The 19,379-nt window shown below is 41.4% G+C and overlaps 2 protein-coding genes across 2 annotated transcripts in view; both read right to left on the minus strand.

Annotated features, from left to right (window-relative positions):
• The window catches only part of sdcbp (syndecan binding protein (syntenin)), a 261,455-nt gene that overhangs the window by 192,261 nt on the left and 49,815 nt on the right, over window positions 1–19,379 (minus strand). The gene's annotated exons all lie outside the window — the stretch shown is intronic.
• Window positions 1–19,379, minus strand: part of unm_hu7910 (un-named hu7910) — a 78,205-nt gene that overhangs the window by 21,557 nt on the left and 37,269 nt on the right. Inside the window, exons 4-16 of the mRNA XM_079864988.1 lie at window positions 18,157–18,213; window positions 15,640–15,666; window positions 15,431–15,562; window positions 14,054–14,139; window positions 13,886–13,972; window positions 11,333–11,483; window positions 9,592–9,728; window positions 9,410–9,508; window positions 8,407–8,496; window positions 8,163–8,300; window positions 6,496–6,631; window positions 5,012–5,103; window positions 4,769–4,902 (exon numbers count right to left, since the gene is read on the minus strand). Of these exons, the coding sequence (XP_079721114.1) occupies window positions 4,769–4,902; window positions 5,012–5,103; window positions 6,496–6,631; window positions 8,163–8,300; window positions 8,407–8,496; window positions 9,410–9,508; window positions 9,592–9,728; window positions 11,333–11,483; window positions 13,886–13,972; window positions 14,054–14,139; window positions 15,431–15,562; window positions 15,640–15,666; window positions 18,157–18,213 (1,366 nt within the window). The remainder of the gene's footprint in view (window positions 1–4,768; window positions 4,903–5,011; window positions 5,104–6,495; window positions 6,632–8,162; window positions 8,301–8,406; window positions 8,497–9,409; window positions 9,509–9,591; window positions 9,729–11,332; window positions 11,484–13,885; window positions 13,973–14,053; window positions 14,140–15,430; window positions 15,563–15,639; window positions 15,667–18,156; window positions 18,214–19,379) is intronic.

Consider the following 19,379-nt stretch of genomic DNA (forward strand, 5'->3'; position numbering starts at 1 on the left):
GTAAAGCTGACCTGGTCTGGTTTGTAGTGTTAATGAGTGTGTAAAGCTGACCTGGTCTGGTTTGTAGTGTTAATGAGTGTGTAAAGCTGACCTGGTCTGGTTTGTAAAGTGTTAATGAGTGTGTAAAGCTGACCTGGTCTGGTTTGTCCAGTGTTAATGAGTGTGTAAAGCTGACCTGGTCTGGTGTGTACAGTGTTAATGAGTGTGTAAAGCTGGCCTGGTCTGGTTTGTCCAGTGTTAATGAGTGTGTAAAGCTGACCTGGTCTGGTGTGTACAGTGTTAATGAGTGTGTAAAGCTGACCTGGTCTGGTTTGTACAGTGTTAATGAGTGTGTAAAGCTGACCTGGTCTGGTTTGTACAGTGTTAATGAGTGTGTAAATCTGACCTGGTCTGGTGTGTACAGTGTTAATGAGTGTGTAAAGCTGGCCTGGTCTGGTTTGTCCAGTGTTAATGAGTGTGTAAAGCTGACCTGGTCTGGTGTGTACAGTGTTAATGAGTGTGTAAAGCTGACCTGGTCTGGTGTGTACAGTGTTAATGAGTGTGTAAAGCTGACCTGGTCTGGTTTGTACAGTGTTAATGAGTGTGTAAATCTGACCTGGTCTGGTTTGTACAGTGTTAATGAGTGTGTAAAGCTGACCTGGTCTGGTTTGTAAAGTGTTAATGAGTGTGTAAAGCTGACCTGGTCTGGTCTGTACAGTGTTAATGAGTGTGTAAAGCTGACCTGGTCTGGTTTGTACAGTGTTAATGAGTGTGTAAAGCTGACCTGGTCTGGTGTGTACAGTGTTAATGAGTGTGTAAAGCTGACCTGGTCTGGTCTGTACAGTGTTAATGAGTGTGTAAAGCTGACCTGGTCTGGTGTGTACAGTGTTAATGAGTGTGTAAAGCTGACCTGGTCTGGTTTGTACAGTGTTAATGAGTGTGTAAATCTGACCTGGTCTGGTTTGTACAGTGTTAATGAGTGTGTAAAGCTGACCTGGTCTGGTTTGTACAGTGTTAATGAGTGTGTAAATCTGACCTGGTCTGGTGTGTACAGTGTTAATGAGTGTGTAAAGCTGGCCTGGTCTGGTTTGTCCAGTGTTAATGAGTGTGTAAAGCTGACCTGGTCTGGTGTGTACAGTGTTAATGAGTGTGTAAAGCTGACCTGGTCTGGTGTGTACAGTGTTAATGAGTGTGTAAAGCTGACCTGGTCTGGTTTGTACAGTGTTAATGAGTGTGTAAATCTGACCTGGTCTGGTTTGTACAGTGTTAATGAGTGTGTAAAGCTGACCTGGTCTGGTTTGTACAGTGTTAATGAGTGTGTAAAGCTGACCTGGTCTGGTGTGTACAGTGTTAATGAGTGTGTAAAGCTGGCCTGGTCTGGTTTGTCCAGTGTTAATGAGTGTGTAAAGCTGACCTGGTCTGGTCTGTACAGTGTTAATGAGTGTGTAAAGCTGACCTGGTCTGGTGTGTACAGTGTTAATGAGTGTGTAAAGCTGACCTGGTCTGGTTTGTACAGTGTTAATGAGTGTGTAAATCTGACCTGGTCTGGTTTGTACAGTGTTAATGAGTGTGTAAAGCTGACCTGGTCTGGTTTGTAAAGTGTTAATGAGTGTGTAAAGCTGACCTGGTCTGGTCTGTACAGTGTTAATGAGTGTGTAAAGCTGACCTGGTCTGGTTTGTACAGTGTTAATGAGTGTGTAAAGCTGACCTGGTCTGGTCTGTACAGTGTTAATGAGTGTGTAAAGCTGACCTGGTCTGGTTTGTACAGTGTTAATGAGTGTGTAAAGCTGACTTGGTCTGGTTTGTAGTGTTAATGAGTGTGTAAAGCTGACCTGGTCTGGTTTGTAGTGTTAATGAGTGTGTAAAGCTGACCTGGTCTGGTTTGTCCGGTGTTAATGAGTGTGTAAAGCTGACCTGGTCTGGTTTGTACAGTGTTAATGAGTGTGTAAAGCTGACCTGGTCTGGTGTGTACAGTGTTAATGAGTGTGTAAAGCTGACCTGGTCTGGTTTGTACAGTGTTAATGAGTGTGTAAAGCTGACCTGGTCTGGTTTGTACAGTGTTAATGAGTGTGTAAAGCTGACCTGGTCTGGTGTGTACAGTGTTAATGAGTGTGTAAAGCTGACCTGGTCTGGTTTGTCCAGTGTTAATGAGTGTGTAAAGCTGACCTGGTCTGGTGTGTACAGTGTTAATGAGTGTGTAAAGCTGACCTGGTCTGGTTTGTCCAGTGTTAATGATTGTGTAAAGCTGACCTGGTCTGGTGTGTACAGTGTTAATGAGTGTGTAAAGCTGACCTGGTCTGGTTTGTCCAGTGTTAATGAGTGTGTAAAGCTGACCTGGTCTGGTGTGTACAGTGTTAATGATTGTGTAAAGCTGACCTGGTCTGGTTTGTACAGTGTTAATGAGTGTGTAAAGCTGACCTGGTCTGGTTTGTACAGTGTTAATGAGTGTGTAAAGCTGACCTGGTCTGGTTTGTCCAGTGTTAATGATTGTGTAAAGCTGACCTGGTCTGGTGTGTCCAGTGTTAATGAGTGTGTAAAGCTGACCTGGTCTGGTTTGTCCAGTGTTAATGAGTGTGTAAAGCTGACCTGGTCTGGTTTGTCCAGTGTTAATGATTGTGTAAAGCTGACCTGGTCTGGTTTGTACAGTGTTAATGAGTGTGTAAAGCTGACCTGGTCTGGTGTGTACAGTGTTAATGAGTGTGTAAAGCTGACCTGGTCTGGTGTGTACAGTGTTAATGAGTGTGTAAAGCTGACCTGGTCTGGTTTGTCCAGTGTTAATGAGTGTGTAAAGCTGACCTGGTCTGGTTTGTCCAGTGTTAATGATTGTGTAAAGCTGACCTGGTCTGGTTTGTCCAGTGTTAATGAGTGTGTAAAGCTGACCTGGTCTGGTGTGTACAGTGTTAATGAGTGTGTAAAGCTGACCTGGTCTGGTTTGTCCGGTGTTAATAAGTGTGTAAAGCTGACCTGGTCTGGTGTGTACAGTGTTAATGAGTGTGTAAAGCTGACCTGGTCTGGTTTGTACAGTGTTAATGAGTGTGTAAAGATGACCTGGTCTGGTGTGTACAGTGTTAATGAGTGTGTAAAGCTGACCTGGTCTGGTGTGTACAGTGTTAATGAGTGTGTAAAGCTGACCTGGTCTGGTTTGTACAGTGTTAATGAGTGTGTAAAGATGACCTGGTCTGGTGTGTACAGTGTTAATGAGTGTGTAAAGCTGACCTGGTCTGGTGTGTCCAGTGTTAATGAGTGTGTAAAGCTGACCTGGTCTGGTGTGTACAGTGTTAATGAGTGTGTAAAGCTGACCTGGTCTGGTGTGTACAGTGTTAATGAGTGTGTAAAGCGTTAATGAGTGTGTAAAGCTGACCTGGTCTGGTGTGTACAGTGTTAATGAGTGTGTAAAGCTGACCTGGTCTGGTTTGTACAGTGTTAATGAGTGTGTAAAGCTGACCTGGTCTGGTTTGTACAGTGTTAATGAGTGTGTAAAGCTGACCTGGTCTGGTTTGTACAGTGTTAATGAGTGTGTAAAGCTGACCTGGTCTGGTTTGTACAGTGTTAATGAGTGTGTAAAGCTGACCTGGTCTGGTTTGTAAAGTGTTAATGAGTGTGTAAAGCTGACCTGGTCTGGTTTGTCCAGTGTTAATGAGTGTGTAAAGCTGACCTGGTCTGGTTTGTACAGTGTTAATGAGTGTGTAAAGCTGACCTGGTCTGGTTTGTACAGTGTTAATGAGTGTGTAAAGCTGACCTGGTCTGGTTTGTACAGTGTTAATGAGTGTGTAAAGCTGACCTGGTCTGGTTTGTAAAGTGTTAATGAGTGTGTAAAGCTGACCTGGTCTGGTTTGTACAGTGTTAATGAGTGTGTAAAGCTGACCTGGTCTGGTTTGTACAGTGTTAATGAGTGTGTAAAGCTGACCTGGTCTGGTTTGTGCAGTGTTAATGAGTGTGTAAAGCTGACCTGGTCTGGTTTGTACAGTGTTAATGAGTGTGTAAAGCTGACCTGGTCTGGTTTGTAAAGTGTTAATGAGTGTGTAAAGCTGACCTGGTCTGGTTTGTCCAGTGTTAATGAGTGTGTAAAGCTGACCTGGTCTGGTTTGTACAGTGTTAATGAGTGTGTAAAGCTGACCTGGTCTGGTGTGTACAGTGTTAATGAGTGTGTAAAGCTGACCTGGTCTGGTTTGTCCAGTGTTAATGAGTGTGTAAAGCTGACCTGGTCTGGTTTGTCCAGTGTTAATGAGTGTGTAAAGCTGACCTGGTCTGGTTTGTACAGTGTTAATGAGTGTGTAAAGCTGACCTGGTCTGGTGTGTACAGTGTTAATGAGTGTGTAAAGCTGACCTGGTCTGGTTTGTACAGTGTTAATGAGTGTGTAAAGCTGACCTGGTCTGGTTTGTCCAGTGTTAATGAGTGTGTAAAGCTGACCTGGTCTGGTTTGTCCAGTGTTAATGAGTGTGTAAAGCTGACCTGGTCTGGTTTGTCCAGTGTTAATGAGTGTGTAAAGCTGACCTGGTCTGGTTTGTACAGTGTTAATGAGTGTGTAAAGCTGACCTGGTCTGGTTTGTACAGTGTTAATGAGTGTGTAAATCTGACCTGGTCTGGTTTTTACAGTGTTAATGAGTGTGTAAAGCTGACCTGGTCTGGTTTGTACAGTGTTAATGAGTGTGTAAAGCTGACCTGGTCTGGTGTGTACAGTGTTAATGAGTGTGTAAAGCTGACCTGGTCTGGTTTGTCCGGTGTTAATGAGTGTGTAAATCTGACCTGGTCTGGTTTTTACAGTGTTAATGAGTGTGTAAAGCTGACCTGGTCTGGTTTGTACAGCGGATCCTGCAGCCCGAAGGAGGAATGATGAGGCCGAGATGCATTCGCAGACGACAGTTCGTGGGTCCAGTGTGTGGCCACACATGAGTTCCAGGTCGCATCACTGAAAACTTGATCTAAAAGAGGAAGAGAACATTTCCTGGATTTATATTAGTAGGCAACAGTTTGTCTTTGTGAGAAACGAGCACTGTAAAAAAGAAGAGTAATTGATTTCTGCGGATTTACCTGTCCTCTTTTGCAGCCAGTGGCTTCTGGGTAACGTTCCAGCAAAGCACAGGTTTTAGGAACACTGCGACATGCCGAAGCAGTCTTTCGACCTGAGAAAGAGTAAACGTACATATTATGTGGCTTAATCGGTTAAATACACACACTTATGTGTCAACATGTCCATCTTAGTGAGTATTCCTGTAAACACAGTGGGTTATCTCATCAGTGAATGTAAAGAGGAGAGAAAGAAAGCACATGTGTATCAGTATATTAGATCAGTGCATTCGCTCTTAAAGTGACAGCAGCCTAATAACCTTAATAACAGATTAATAAGAGTAAACGTAGTACATATGTGGCTTAAACAGTTAAATACACACAATTAAAATGTATTCAAAACGTACAAGGAAATAGTAAATAATAAAGAGGAACAAAGAAACACATTACAAGCAATAAACAAAGAGTGCTTTCAGTATCTGAATGTGTCGCAGTGATTTCTCTCATCAGCTGTTTGATTATTATTGATGATCATATTCACACTCATGCACTGCTCTATTATGACATATCAGATGTCTGTTTAATCCCTAACTGACTGCGTTTATATACATTTCTTATTAATTTAATGCACGTTTAAGCCTTGCCGTTTAAAGTGCAACAAATAGCGAAATAACTAATTTCAGTATAAACGTGTGCTTTCTGAGCGACACACACACCTTATTGGGCTTGAACGGTTAAATACACACACTTATGAAAATGCCCATCTTTGTGAGTATCCACGTAAACACAGTAGGTTATGTCATAAGTGAATGTAAAGAGGAGAAAAAGAAAGCACACGTGTATCAGTATATCAGATCAGTGCATTCGCTCTTAAAGTGACAGTAGCCTAATAAACCTGCTGCCGTCTGTCATTAATGTTGAAGAGAGAATCACTCACTGCTCTCGACTGAATAACTTCAGAAGCTTTCATAAGAATCAACATATTTTAATGTACATGGTGAAGACTATGCAGTGTTTTTTGTACAGTTTATACAGTTATGTAGTACTTCTCATTTCTAGTGCTCGTAGTTTTTCAGGTCGGTTGATTTCATTTGTGTCTTTGTTCTTTTGTAGTTTTTTTGTCCTATTCCTTGTAATTAGTTTCTTTGTTCTTATTTTATCACTGTTTTTTCATGTAAGCTTGAGAGGTTTGTTTAATGTTATTAGGTTTTTTTTGTGATATTGAAATTGGTGGCGAGAATTATGAAATCTATCAGAATTTGTCCAATTTCTCAAAATATATGGTATCAAATATTTTGATATGATAAAAACCTCATTTAAAGCAAAAATAACTATATTGTTGGATATATCGTACTCATGTTGTGTCATATCGCCACCCCTAGGATGGATTTAAATCCAGTGTAATTATATCTGGAATTTGTTGGTAAATGTAGGCTAAATGTTCATATTATATAGTAATAATGTATGTTTGTATATATATATATATATATATATATATTATATATTACCCTGCTGCCAGAGTGTAAACTGTCCCCAGTCTCCTTTCTCTCTCAGATTTTCATCTTCTGGCAGAAACTGTCCGCTGTCTCCGTCCAACACTGACAGCGCTTCAGCTCGAATGGTCAACCAGTTTCGTTCCAACACCTGCAAACACACAAATGAACACAGGAGAGACACATACACACACATAAGCAGAGAGACACACACACACAGAGGTTACACTGTAATTACAGTATATGTTCCAATCATAAACACTGTGAAAAAAAGCATATAAATTGTCATAGTGATGATGAATACTACGGGTCAAGTTTGGTTATGACACGTGAGGTCAAATAAACATTAACCAGTAGAGGATATAAAGGCCTTTCTGACAAACTCAAATAATGCTAACTTAAATGAAAAACTCTTTTCGGAAACTTTTTCCGCGCTCAAGAAGGTGGATTCGATTTTAGCAGGTTTTATTCTGGGTTAGAGATCACAAACCCAAACTGGACCAATCAGCTGCGAGCAAAGTCACATGATGCAATAAAGCCACGCCCCTTTTTTTTCTCGCTGTAAATTCAAGCAGTGAAAGACTGAGAAACAGAGTGAGAATTCCTCAGCTTTTGCTGCTAATTATTTAATATATTTACATTACATGATTTATAATTATTTTTAATTCATATACACAATATCACACTCTTGCATTTAAATTAATATAAATATACATATAAAAACAAGCTTTTAAAATGACTCAGCTTACGTGTTTTCTTTTGAGCTCTTTGTAAACTTATATAAATTAGTCTTTCTCAAACTTTCACATCATCATTACCTCGTACATGCGCTTAAATTCACAATAAATGTTTTTCTGACGATCTGCTAATCTTCAACAGAAGTGACCTGAGCTCAGCGAGTGATTGGCTGATTGAGTTTGACCGGTGTCATGTGACCTGAGCTCAGCGAGTGATTGGCTGATTGAGTTTGACCGGTGTCATGTGACCTGAGCTCAGCGAGTGACTGGCTGATTGAGTTTGACCGGTGTCATGTGACCTGAGCTCAGCGAGTGATTGGCTGATTGAGTTTGACCGGTGTCATGTGACCTGAGCTCAGCGAGTGACTGGCTGATTGAGTTTGACCGGTGTCATGTGACCTGAGCTCAGCGAGTGACTGGCTGATTGAGTTTGAGCGGTGTCATGTGACCTGAGCTCAGTGAGTGATTGGCTGATTGAGTTTGAGCGGTGTCATGTGACCTGAGCTCAGTGAGTGATTGGCTGATTGAGTTTGACGGTGTCATGTGACCTGAGCTCAGCGAGTGACTGGCTGATTGAGTTTGACTGGTGTCATGTGACCTGAGCTCAGTGAGTGATTGGCTGATTGAGTTTGACGGTGTCATGTGACCTGAGCTCAGCGAGTGACTGGCTGATTGAGTTTGACTGGTGTCATGTGACCTGAGCTCAGCGAGTGATTGGCTGATTGAGTTTGAGCGGTGTCATGTGACCTGAGCTCAGCGAGTGATTGGCTGATTGAGTTTGACTGGTGTCATGTGACCTGAGCTCAGCGAGTGATTGGCTGATTGAGTTTGACGGTGTCATGTGACCTGAGCTCAGCGAGTGATTGGCTGATTGAGTTTGAGCGGTGTCATGTGACCTGAGCTCAGTGAGTGATTGGCTGATTGAGTTTGACGGTGTCATGTGACCTTGACGAGATCTGTGTATCCGGTGTCTTCCGGCGTCCACCAGGGTTGAGCTCTGAGTCCCGGGACGTTATACAGTGATCTCTGCCACACTGAGGCGAAGTGACCCCGCCGGTGCCCCGTCTCGTACCACTCGTACGCCTGAACACACACACATACACACACACACACACACACACATCAACATACACCAGATACAACGACTGGAGGATCAAACTCGCTCCGATTAACTTCACTTTCATCTTACACTCTCGTCTCCCGTTCTCTGTAAAGCGTCTCCGAGATGAAAGTAAAACCTCCCGTCATCAGTTCCTGGCTCTCCGGACTCTAAACCCTCCTACACACACACACACACACACACACACACGCACATACACACATTCACACACACGCACACGCACGCACGCACACGCACGCACACACCCACACACACACACACACACACATATATACACACACACGCACATACACACACACGCACACACACACACACACCCGCACACACACACACACACACACACGCACGCGCACACATACACATAAATACACACACACACACACACATAAATACACACACACACACACACACACACACAACAACACACACACATAAATACACACATATACACGCACACGGACACACACAAACACACGCACATAAATATACACAGACAAACATTCATGCACACACACACGCATGCACACGCGCACACATAAATATACACAGACACACATTCATTCACACACACACATATACACGCATACATACACCCACACACATACAAACACACACACACACACAAAATGTAGAAAATATTTGTGAAGAACATGTTTGTATAAACTGTCGCTGTCGGGCGGAAACCTCTTATCTCCATATTTCGCTGTTTTCATTTTCTTTTTCATAAATCATTACTAGTAATCACCTTTTACATCCGTCTCTGGGTTTTGCAAATCTCTAACCGATGAAAAGTATTAAAAAGAGCATGTGACTGAACCTCGTAACTCCATTGGCTCCTCAGACTGTCAGTCAAACCTCATAACTCCGCCCACATTTTGCAGCGTTTCTGCTTGTTTGCAATGCAATGGTAAATAAAGAACTGCTTGTCTGAGTGAGAACAGTGTTTTCTTCACTCACTTTCTTAACAAAATACTGTTTTCTCCACTTCCTGAAAAGTAGCGTTTCTGGAGATACGAGGTTTAGCGACAGCGACGATGTGTTTGCGTATTTCTGGGCATGACGTTAGCATTACCCTCAGGTACGGTATGCTCTCCGCAATCTTGTTCTCAGATTTCAGAATGAACCCATAATGCACTTTAGCAAAGCCATCATGTGGAGCCGCCGCTAGAACCTGACGAGGAGTTTCAGAGAGGAGGAAGTTAGTAAAGCACTGATCACATCGCGAGACTTAATAACATTACAGTGACCTCTGACCTCCTCGTACACGCGTTTGGCACTCTTGTTGTCCCCCAGGAGCAGATGTGCCACGCCCAGGTCGTTCTTCAAGCTGATGTCTTCTGGGAAGATCTGAACTAGCCTCTCCAACGTCGCTAAAGATCCTCGTGTACGACCTGGACAGGAACACGACAGCCGTTCAGTGCAGGGACAGATCGCTCAGGTTTCATCAGAAATATCTTCCTTTGTGTTCGACCGTCTTCTGAACGGAGGCGGAGCTAAAGCTAATTTGCATTTAAAGGGACACACACATGAACGGTGTGTTTTTGCTCACACCCAAAAAGGGGCAAATTTGACAAGCTATAATAAATGATCTGGAATTATGAGCTTAAATTATGGGGACACCATAGATTTATATTTATATAGATGCATAATATGTCACTTTTAAGGGTTTGGAATGACGTGAGTAACTGATGGCTGGACGATGACTGTCCGTTCAAGGGTCCTGAAAAATCTTGCTAAGGCGAGCGCCACTATTACGACCTCGACGTACCTCAAGCGAAACCGAAGAACAAACTGGTGTGACGTCATGTCAAACAAAATCATTTATCAACAGCTTATCAAAACTAGCTCTGAACTCCCATTGGTCCGTGTGGTGATGATGATGTGATAAGTGGGTGTGGCTCTGAGGCTCCGCCTACTTCGAGGTGTAAATCTTCTCTGGTTGATTTCTCCTGTTCAGCCCGTCGAGGTCAGATGCCAGTGCAAGCATGAACACACTGGAGAGACACTTCCACTGTTGTTCATGTCTAATACTGTAAATCTGTCTATTGTGTAAAGTGCTGTATAAATAAACGTGACATTATGATCTGATGCTTTCTGAACTGCTGTTTTCCCACCGCTGTCATTGTTGTAGTCTCGCAGCACATATTCACAGTTGTGGACAAAATCATTGGCACCCCTGGTAAATATGATCACATATGGCTGTAAAAATACATCTGTATTGTTTATCCTTTAGATTTTTAATTTAAAAAAAAATAAAAAAATAAAAAAAAATAAAAAAAAAAATAAAAAAAATCCTACTTTTCATTACAGTAAAAGAATTGTAAGTGGAAGAAAAAAACCAAAAAAAAAAAAAAACCTTATGAAATAAATGTTTTTCTCCACAACAGTTCTGCCCAGTAACAGTAAACCGCAGCTGGCTCGTGTCGGACTTCCCTGTGAGGACATCGGGCCTCCACTAACTGGTCTGTAACTGGGCCAGTACATCGGTCTCCACTAACTGGTCTGTAACTGAACCAGTACATCGGCCTCCACTAACTGGTCTGTAACTGAACCAGTACATCGGGCCTCCACTAACTGGTCTGTAACTGGGCCAGTACATCGGGCCTCCACTAACTGGTCTGTAACTGAACCAGTACATCGGCCTCCACTAACTGGTCTGTAACTGGGCCAGTACATCGGGCCTCCACTAACTGGTCTGTAACTGAACCAGTACATCGGTCTCCACTAACTGGTCTGTAACTGGGCCAGTACATCGGGCCTCCACTAACTGGTCTGTAACTGAACCAGTACATCGGCCTCCACTAACTGGTCTGTAACTGAACCAGTACATCGGTCTCCACTAACTGGTCTGTAACTGGGCCAGTACATCGGACCTCCACTAACTGGTCTGTAACTGGGCCAGTACATCGGCCTCCACTAACTGGTCTGTAACTGGACCAGTACATCAGGCCTCCACTAACTGGTCTGTAACTGGACCACAGTGACAGTGAAGTACCCAGGAACTGCTGTCTCTCGGCTCGTCTCTTCAGCGCCGCCTTGACCAGATCAGGAGGAGCGTCTGGGAGATCCGCCGCTTCCCTGTACGTGTTCACAGCCTTCAGGAGCATCTCGTTACTGCGCTTCTTCTCTGCAGAGTCATCCTCAGCCTGCACACACACACACACACACACACATCTCGTTACTCGTGCACACACACACATCTCGTTACTCGTGCCTGGACCCGATGACAACGCAGTGCTGAAGTGCCAACTAGTCTCTCCCTCTGGAGGATCCCAATACCACTCTACAGATAAGGCGTTGTCGGGAAAATTCGTTTCGCGTTCCTACCCCAAAGCAACAAAATAAAATAAAATTCTTTATCAAAATTTATAAGGAAAGACAAGTACTTTGTTTAGGCTTGGCTTGTAGGGAATTCCAAACCTGCGTATATTCAAACGCACATAACTATAGAACCCATTCTAAATGCGCATGTGACGCCATCAGCGTTTCTCACAGGTTTGCGTTTAAAGTCTGTGTAGAGAGAATGGAGTCGTCTTAGCGGCCCCTAATTTAATAACAAATGATCGTTGCGACGGAAGCAAAATCAATCAAAACTAACTTTAGATGGAAATAACTTAAAGGGGGGGTGAAATGCTCATGTTCACTCAATCTCCTGTTAATCTTGAGTACCTATAGAGTAATATTGCATCCTTCATATCTCCAAAAAGTCTTTTGTTTTATTAAATTTTTAACAGAAAGATAGACTGTACCGAGTCTTTGTGACAAACCGGAAGGAGTATTTTTGGCACAGAAATACTCCTTCAAACGTACAACTTAGTTTTTGAAACTTTGTCCATGTTTAGCATGGGAATCCAACTCTTTACCAGTGTAAAAAACTCAGTATGCATGAAATAGCATTTCACCCCCCCTTTAACTCTGCTATAAAGCCAAAACAATCTCTGTTACCTTAAATTATACGTTTATCTCTGTAAAGCTGCTTTGAAGCAATCTACATTGTTAAAAGCGCTATATAAATGAAGATGACTTGACTACTGCGCTTCTTCTCTGCAGAGTCATCCTCAGCCTGCACACACACACACACACATATCTCGTTACTGCGCTTTTCTGCAGAATCATCCTCAGCCTGCACACACAACACACTACTCAGAAACACACACACTACTCAGATTTTTTTATCTGGTGACACAACATGCGCATAATCTCAGATGGAAACACATTTACTGAATAAATCCCTCAAAACCTCATATGACTTTGGCTCAGCGTCGGCTGTGATTGGATAACTGGAGTAACCAGCGGACCAATGGCGTCGCAGCGTCTCTAATGTTGGTTTGGTGTTTCTGAAACGCCGGAGTCGAAGTGTGTGATCAGAATGATCTGGTTTAATTCCCTCCAGGAGCGTCTCTCACACACGAGTGTGTTCCCGAACGCCAGCATCCGAACGCCAGAGAACATGACAGCGTTTACTGTGTTTCGTCTGACGCTCGAGACACACTCGTTTATGATGGAGGGAAAAGAGCCCGACTGCAGAAACTTACAGTTTATTTCTGATATTTGGACCAGTTTCCCATGAAATGCCGATTTTGTTCTCTTGAACACATGGGGCCGTATTTTAACGATCTGAAACGCAAGTATCAAATGTGAAACACAAGTAACTTTGTGGGCGGGTCTCCGGCGCAAATCTAAAATGTGTTGGTCTGAATCGCTTCATTACTCATAGGTGTGGTTTGGGCGTAACGTGAAATAAACCAATCAGAGCGACATCTCACATTCCCTTTAAGAGCAGACGCGCTTGTTCCATGGCGGATCGCTATTATAACGGCGGATTTGCCAGGAGCGGTTCACAGCCGAGGAGACCGGCGTTCTCGTCAGGGCCGTAAAACACAGAGAAGTGACATTGGGGATGGAGAAACACACCCAGATTAGCTTCGGTTAAACAGGCGTATGATAATTTGGGTAAATGTGTAAGCTAGATTTATGCCTATTTTTCACATCTTCATGGACACAACAATGATTTCCCTCATGTGGAATATTTTTCCTTGTAATTATGTATGGTTTGCAAAAATGAGAACTGCTGCGTCTGTGTGTAGATGAGAGAAGCAAAGTGTGTGTGTGTTGTGCACACGCTACATTATGGCCAAGCATGCGCCCTTAAAATAGCCTCTGAATAACGCGCCACTGACTTTAGACGAGGTTTCTCCTGGTCAGTGGTGGAATTGTTTTCTGAAACTGCAAAATAGCACCAGGGAACGTTTGTGCCGGAACACGCCTCCTCTTTTCCCTGAACCGCCCCCGGGAGCGCAAGTTCATTCCCTAATTTACCGACGTGCATCTGTGGAGGGAAAAGTCCGCTGTGCGCGGGTGAGAAATAGGAATGACACATGCGTCGCTGTACAAAGTCAGTTGCGCTGGGTGCGAGATAGGGGCCCATGGAATGGAAAGCTGATTTATTCACAAATGTTTTATGCGATATTACAATTTTGCACATAAGTGAAATTCACAGCTTTGGATGGAAACACAGCTAATGTTAACCGTCATGCTAATGTGTTACCTGGGCTTTCCCGTATCGGCACCTCGGACTGTGTGGGAATTTCTGGACAAGAGCTTCAAAAGCTCGGAGAGATTCCTCAACTCTGCCCTGAAAAAAAGACAGACTCTATTATACGCTCGACAAGTTTAACAGAAACATTTACTCTGCCGGTGTTGTTTACGTCGTTACCTTCTTGCGTAATTTCTCTGCAGCGCTGATCTCAGATTTGATTGTTTTGTCAAATTTATTAAGAAGTTTTGGTTTCTTCGTTTTGGCTGTAAATAATCACCACAGCATTAGATTTCATTGAAAACAACTTAATAAAATGTAGTGTGTAATTTTTCACAATGAGTGTCTATTCAAAGCAGATTCGTCTCGAGAACAAATTATTACAGCCTTAGTTTAAATGTTTTTATTGCATTAACAAATGGGAGTAGAAACATTTCTGTTATTAATAAGACATAAAACTGCCTTATGTGCAATTTAATTTTGTCAATTTAAATCAATTTGAAAAATTAACTGATAATTAAACTTTTTTAAATAAAATTTTAAGGCGAGACACTACAGGTGAATAGGGTCAAATCTTTAAATAGCAGATATCACTATGAAACTTTCCCAGTTGATTACCTACATTAAGATGAGAAAAAAATGTATTACAAGTTTTCTGTAATTTAATGTTTAAATATGCAAATTAGGCATTGTCTAATTAAATATGCGCTAATTTGCATATATTTTAAAAAACGAAATCTGAGTATTGGATAAAGCCAGGTTAAAAATTATTTTTTCATTGTGTTCACATATTAGATGGGGAAAAAATTACAGAGGGATTTATGGATATCTACTTTTGTTATCCTGTAAATCAGAATATACTGTCAATAGCCTTAAAAAAAAGATTTTCACCATGTTTTTTGGAATAAAATGTTATATAAATCCGGCTAGGAATAATATATTTACAAATCCCTCTGTAAATGTCTTCATAATATAACTATGTGCAAGACTGGAGAGTTTGGTGTATATCGGTGCGACTGAAGTGGAGATTTAGGAGAGAAAAGTCATTTTGAGAAAACGGGCTTTAAAGATTTATCATCAGCCAATGAGATTGCGCATTCAGCCCTTTTACTTTCACGATTGGCTGCTGATAAAAAGGAAATGACCATATTTGGATCCGACAGCATTGTACAGGAGAGAGAGATCTTTCTAACGGTGTGTGTGATGACAGGGAGCAGACAGCGATCGCAGATCAATGATTATCAACGCCAACTTTTGTTGAATTTATGAGAAATCTACAGACGCAAACAGACACAGTGTAGTAAAATAAAGACCTAAACGTGTATTTCGGACTTTCTTTCACCACAAGTCTGAAAGAAGACATGTTATTGAAGACAAATTTCAAAATTGACCAGTAAAAATAAAACACAATGTTTTTGCCTGCCGTGTCTCGCCTTAAAAAAAAAGTTTAATATTAATGCAATTATACAAAAACAAAATTAAAACAATTAACATTTTTGGCCAAGTGAATCCTGAAGTTTGGGTTCGGGTTAACAGCATCAACCCTGCTCAACAAACCCTCTCTCTCTCCGCCGGACTCCAGCGCCGGCTCGTCCGTGGATCCTGCCGTCTCAGGCGGTGATTCGGGAGTGGAGGACGACTTCTCCACAGTCTCAGGCTCAGCGTTGGGTGGAGATTCATGAGGAGAGTCTTCACAGGACACATATGATTTAGCATAAAAAAATAAATACATAAATAATACATGAGTAATGAAATATTTCTCTTACCTTTGTTTTCACCAGAACCATGTGACTCTGAAATGCAACAAATGACAACATTCATACTTCTGTATATTAAAACTGTATATTAAAAACCATAAAGGTGTCTCCATGGCATTTATGAAAATACCGATAACCGATAATTCGTTATATCTGAAAGGCACTAACCGATATATTGGCCGATAAATCTAAATCTAAATTTTTATTTAATTTTGAGAGCCTCACCATTAAAACCCACATCTCAAACACACAATCATAATGAGGTTCTCATTATAGTTTTATGTAGCCGATATGACACATGTTGGACTTTACAGTATTTTCCTTTTTTGAAGTGATTCCAATCATATTTCAATCAACTCAAACCCATCATGTTGAACAGTCGCATCTGAAGCGTCTCAGCTGAGGGAAATAATACATTATTTATCAGCTTTAATATATCGGACACATTTTCTTATTGGGCCAATACGGATAACATTAAAACTGAACATATATCGGCCGATACCGATATGGTGGATGATATATCGTGCATCCCTAGTTTACTGTTCTTCTGATAAATCTGAAAAGGGGAATATGAGTGGACGTTCAGAGCGGGTCTAAACATTTGCACAGTTCTTCCAGTAATCATCAACACATTAAAGAGAAGGGAATTAAGCAAGTCTTGCATTTTACAGCTCCACTTGCGAACACTGGGAGAGCATCTTCTTTAGATTTAACACATAGCAGCTTGAGATGGTGCTGGCGAAAGTTATCAAGAGGTTTTTGACACAGCCAAACATTGCTGCAACGTGTGTCAAACACCTCTTGATAACTTTCGCCAGCACCATCTCTAGCTGGGTGCAAAGATATAAGGGAATTCATTGGTCTGGCGTAACTCATTTTTCATGAAATGACCTTTATCTCCTAAACACAACGTTCAAACTTGAGAAAGTTTTAATCAAAGACAGTTGATGCATGAACTAAAGAACACTGTAAAGACACACATCAAGTTGCATGAGATTCAGTCAATAGGGGGCGCTATATGAACAAACATGGCAGTCAGAAATCACATTTCAGCAGCTTATAACGTCAAATCTAATAGGCCAAACATTATGAAATTTGGCAGATATGTAGAAGGTGTCTAGATTAAGTTGCGTTTTAAATTTGGTGACAATCAGCCATAGGGTGATGCTGTAATAAGAAAATTCTCTCTCCTGATTCCTTCAGTGCCCTTAAATCAGTTTACATTTCTGCCATGAACATGCTTGGCTCCGATAACTGCTTCTACTGAGTTAGTGCTGATTAAAGTAAGCCATAAAAGTGAATGGGTATCAGAGAGTAAATCGTAGAGACTCCAGACACACATCTATCCGACACTAGGTGGCGCTATAAGACAATTTTGGAAAGTCACTCTGGAGCCGTCACGGTGCATTTTGAGCTGAGTTTTCCTCTGTGGTGTGAATTACATTCTGTAGGGATTTAGTCAAGGATTGAATATCTGTGGCTGGTTGCATGAACGACTTAGACTAGTCTTAACAGCTTTTTTTCTTCAAGACTGGTTTTAACTTTTTAAAGAGTTGCATAAAAAAGTAGATCCGTCTAATTTGAATAGGAAAAGTAAGACTGATGATTACCTCTGACTAGTCTCACTGCTAGTTGATCAAACTCATTCTTAAGACACGTAGAGATCTAACATAGTGGCCAAGTTTATGCAACTGGGCCTGAATTCTTTACCATCTATAACCTTTTACGCCACTTTTAATCTTCTGAAAACCTTTTTCGAACTCCTCCAAGGCCGTTGGTCTAATCTCCAGCATATTTTGCACACAGTTACCAGTTATCAAAATAATTTTCATTCATTGAAGTGTAGCAAAAGACATAAGCATAATAAAAGCTCCCTATAGGGGGCACTACCACTGAAGTTCCACCATATCAGTGAATGAGAAAATATCCTCCAATATGACTGCAGACGCCCATCACATTTCACTGATTAATAACATTAAATGTGAATGGCCTACCATTACAAAAGTGGATATATTTGTACATTGTGTGAAAACGACTGCATGTTCCAAGTTTTGTGAATATCTGTTGCAATGGGGTGCTATGATTTAGCTAATAACTTCACAACCGTGTGTGATATATAATCACAATTCTTGTTCTTATAAGCCCTAACAAGGGTACATCTCTTTTCTATGTTTATCTACACAATTTATCCACCTTTCTAATAAAAAAAACAACACTTTTTCAAACTTGTTTCTCAACTAAAAATGTGCACGTCAACTCAACAAATACAATCTGACTTACTGGATCTGGGCCATAATGGCTAATATACCTTTTTGTGTGAACAAAGTCAAACCATTCAAATCTTTATATGCATGGAGAGCAAATCCTTCTGGTTTCTTTCATTTCTGACGCTCTGGGAGTTAACAGTATATTATGCTATTTGTAATGGTTTGCTCGTGTCCTGTTTGCACTGGACTGGGTAATACATGACACGTTGAGAATATGCCCTAGTCTGTGAATAACAGTCTTCACCGTCGTCTTCCTTACCTTGTTCTTCGAAGGCGTTCTTGCTTGATGTCAGCGTAACAGGCTTCTCAGTCAGACCTGTGTGAACGTTGAGTAAAATCAGACAATACAAAAACTACCTTACACTGTATCCTATCAAAGATCAATCAAAGATCACAGCCAATCAGAGGAGCATGTGGGTGGAGTCTCAATTCACTTGTTCACAGTTTGAATGTTCCTGTTTCCTTTAATTCATGAATTATCCATTGTCACTTTCAGTATGGCTATAAAGGTCACGCAAAATGACATTCAAACTCACATTAGATGCATTTAAAGCTTTTGAAAATCCAGCGTTTAATGTTGTTTATGTGTCTATGTGGTTTTTTTAATGTGCTTTAAGACAAAGCATGTGTAAATTCATAAGTCGACACCATTGCTGAGTATTTCCTCCTTAAAACTGCAGTGAACCAAAGACAGTCTCAAAAACACGCTTTGAAATCGCTGGTGTTTCTGACGTCACAAACTACCTTGTAACCAATCAGATCAACGTGTGATCGTCAACCAGTGGATCTCTGAGCTGAGTGAGTGAGTGGAGGCGGGGCTCATTTGCATATTCATAGAACCACGCATACTAAATGAGGCAAGGGTGTCGAGTTACATTCAAGATATTTTAAGGCATGAAGAATTTTTTTGTCATTTTGGTGATCAAAGATGAGTTTTAGGGGATAACATTATTGACTACAGGGGGACTTTAACATTAAATAAAGCCCATAAACAGTACCTGAGATTATCATCGTCATACTTTAAAGTTGTTCCAGCCGCGACGTCGCAGAAATAGAAACCGTTTCTAAAATAAAGTCATCGAGTATGGCTTCCGCAGCCGGTTATGACAAAAACTCGGATTAATATGGAAAAAGACGCCTTTTATCACGTGTCACGGCGTGTCTGGTTAGGATACGGTGTTAAGAAGCCCAATCAAATAATGAAAATTAGACATTAGGTTTAATTCCTTCTCAGAATGGATGGTCAACTTTGGGATACAGCATCGGGATCGAGCTTGTACTGAAAGAAATTGGTTATCTGAGTATTTAATTTTTACATAAAATGTGCATTTCGTACAATTAATTTTGTGTGGAAGAGAATTTCACAATTAATTTTGAAAAAAAAGAACTGGGAGAAGAAAGTCAGGGCTTTATCCACACACACACACACACACACACACACACACACACACACACACACACACACACACACACACACACACA

The sequence above is a fragment of the Squalius cephalus genome, assembly GCF_949319135.1.
Source record: "Squalius cephalus genome assembly, chromosome: 3".
NCBI classification, from domain to species: Eukaryota; Metazoa; Chordata; class Actinopteri; order Cypriniformes; family Leuciscidae; genus Squalius; species Squalius cephalus.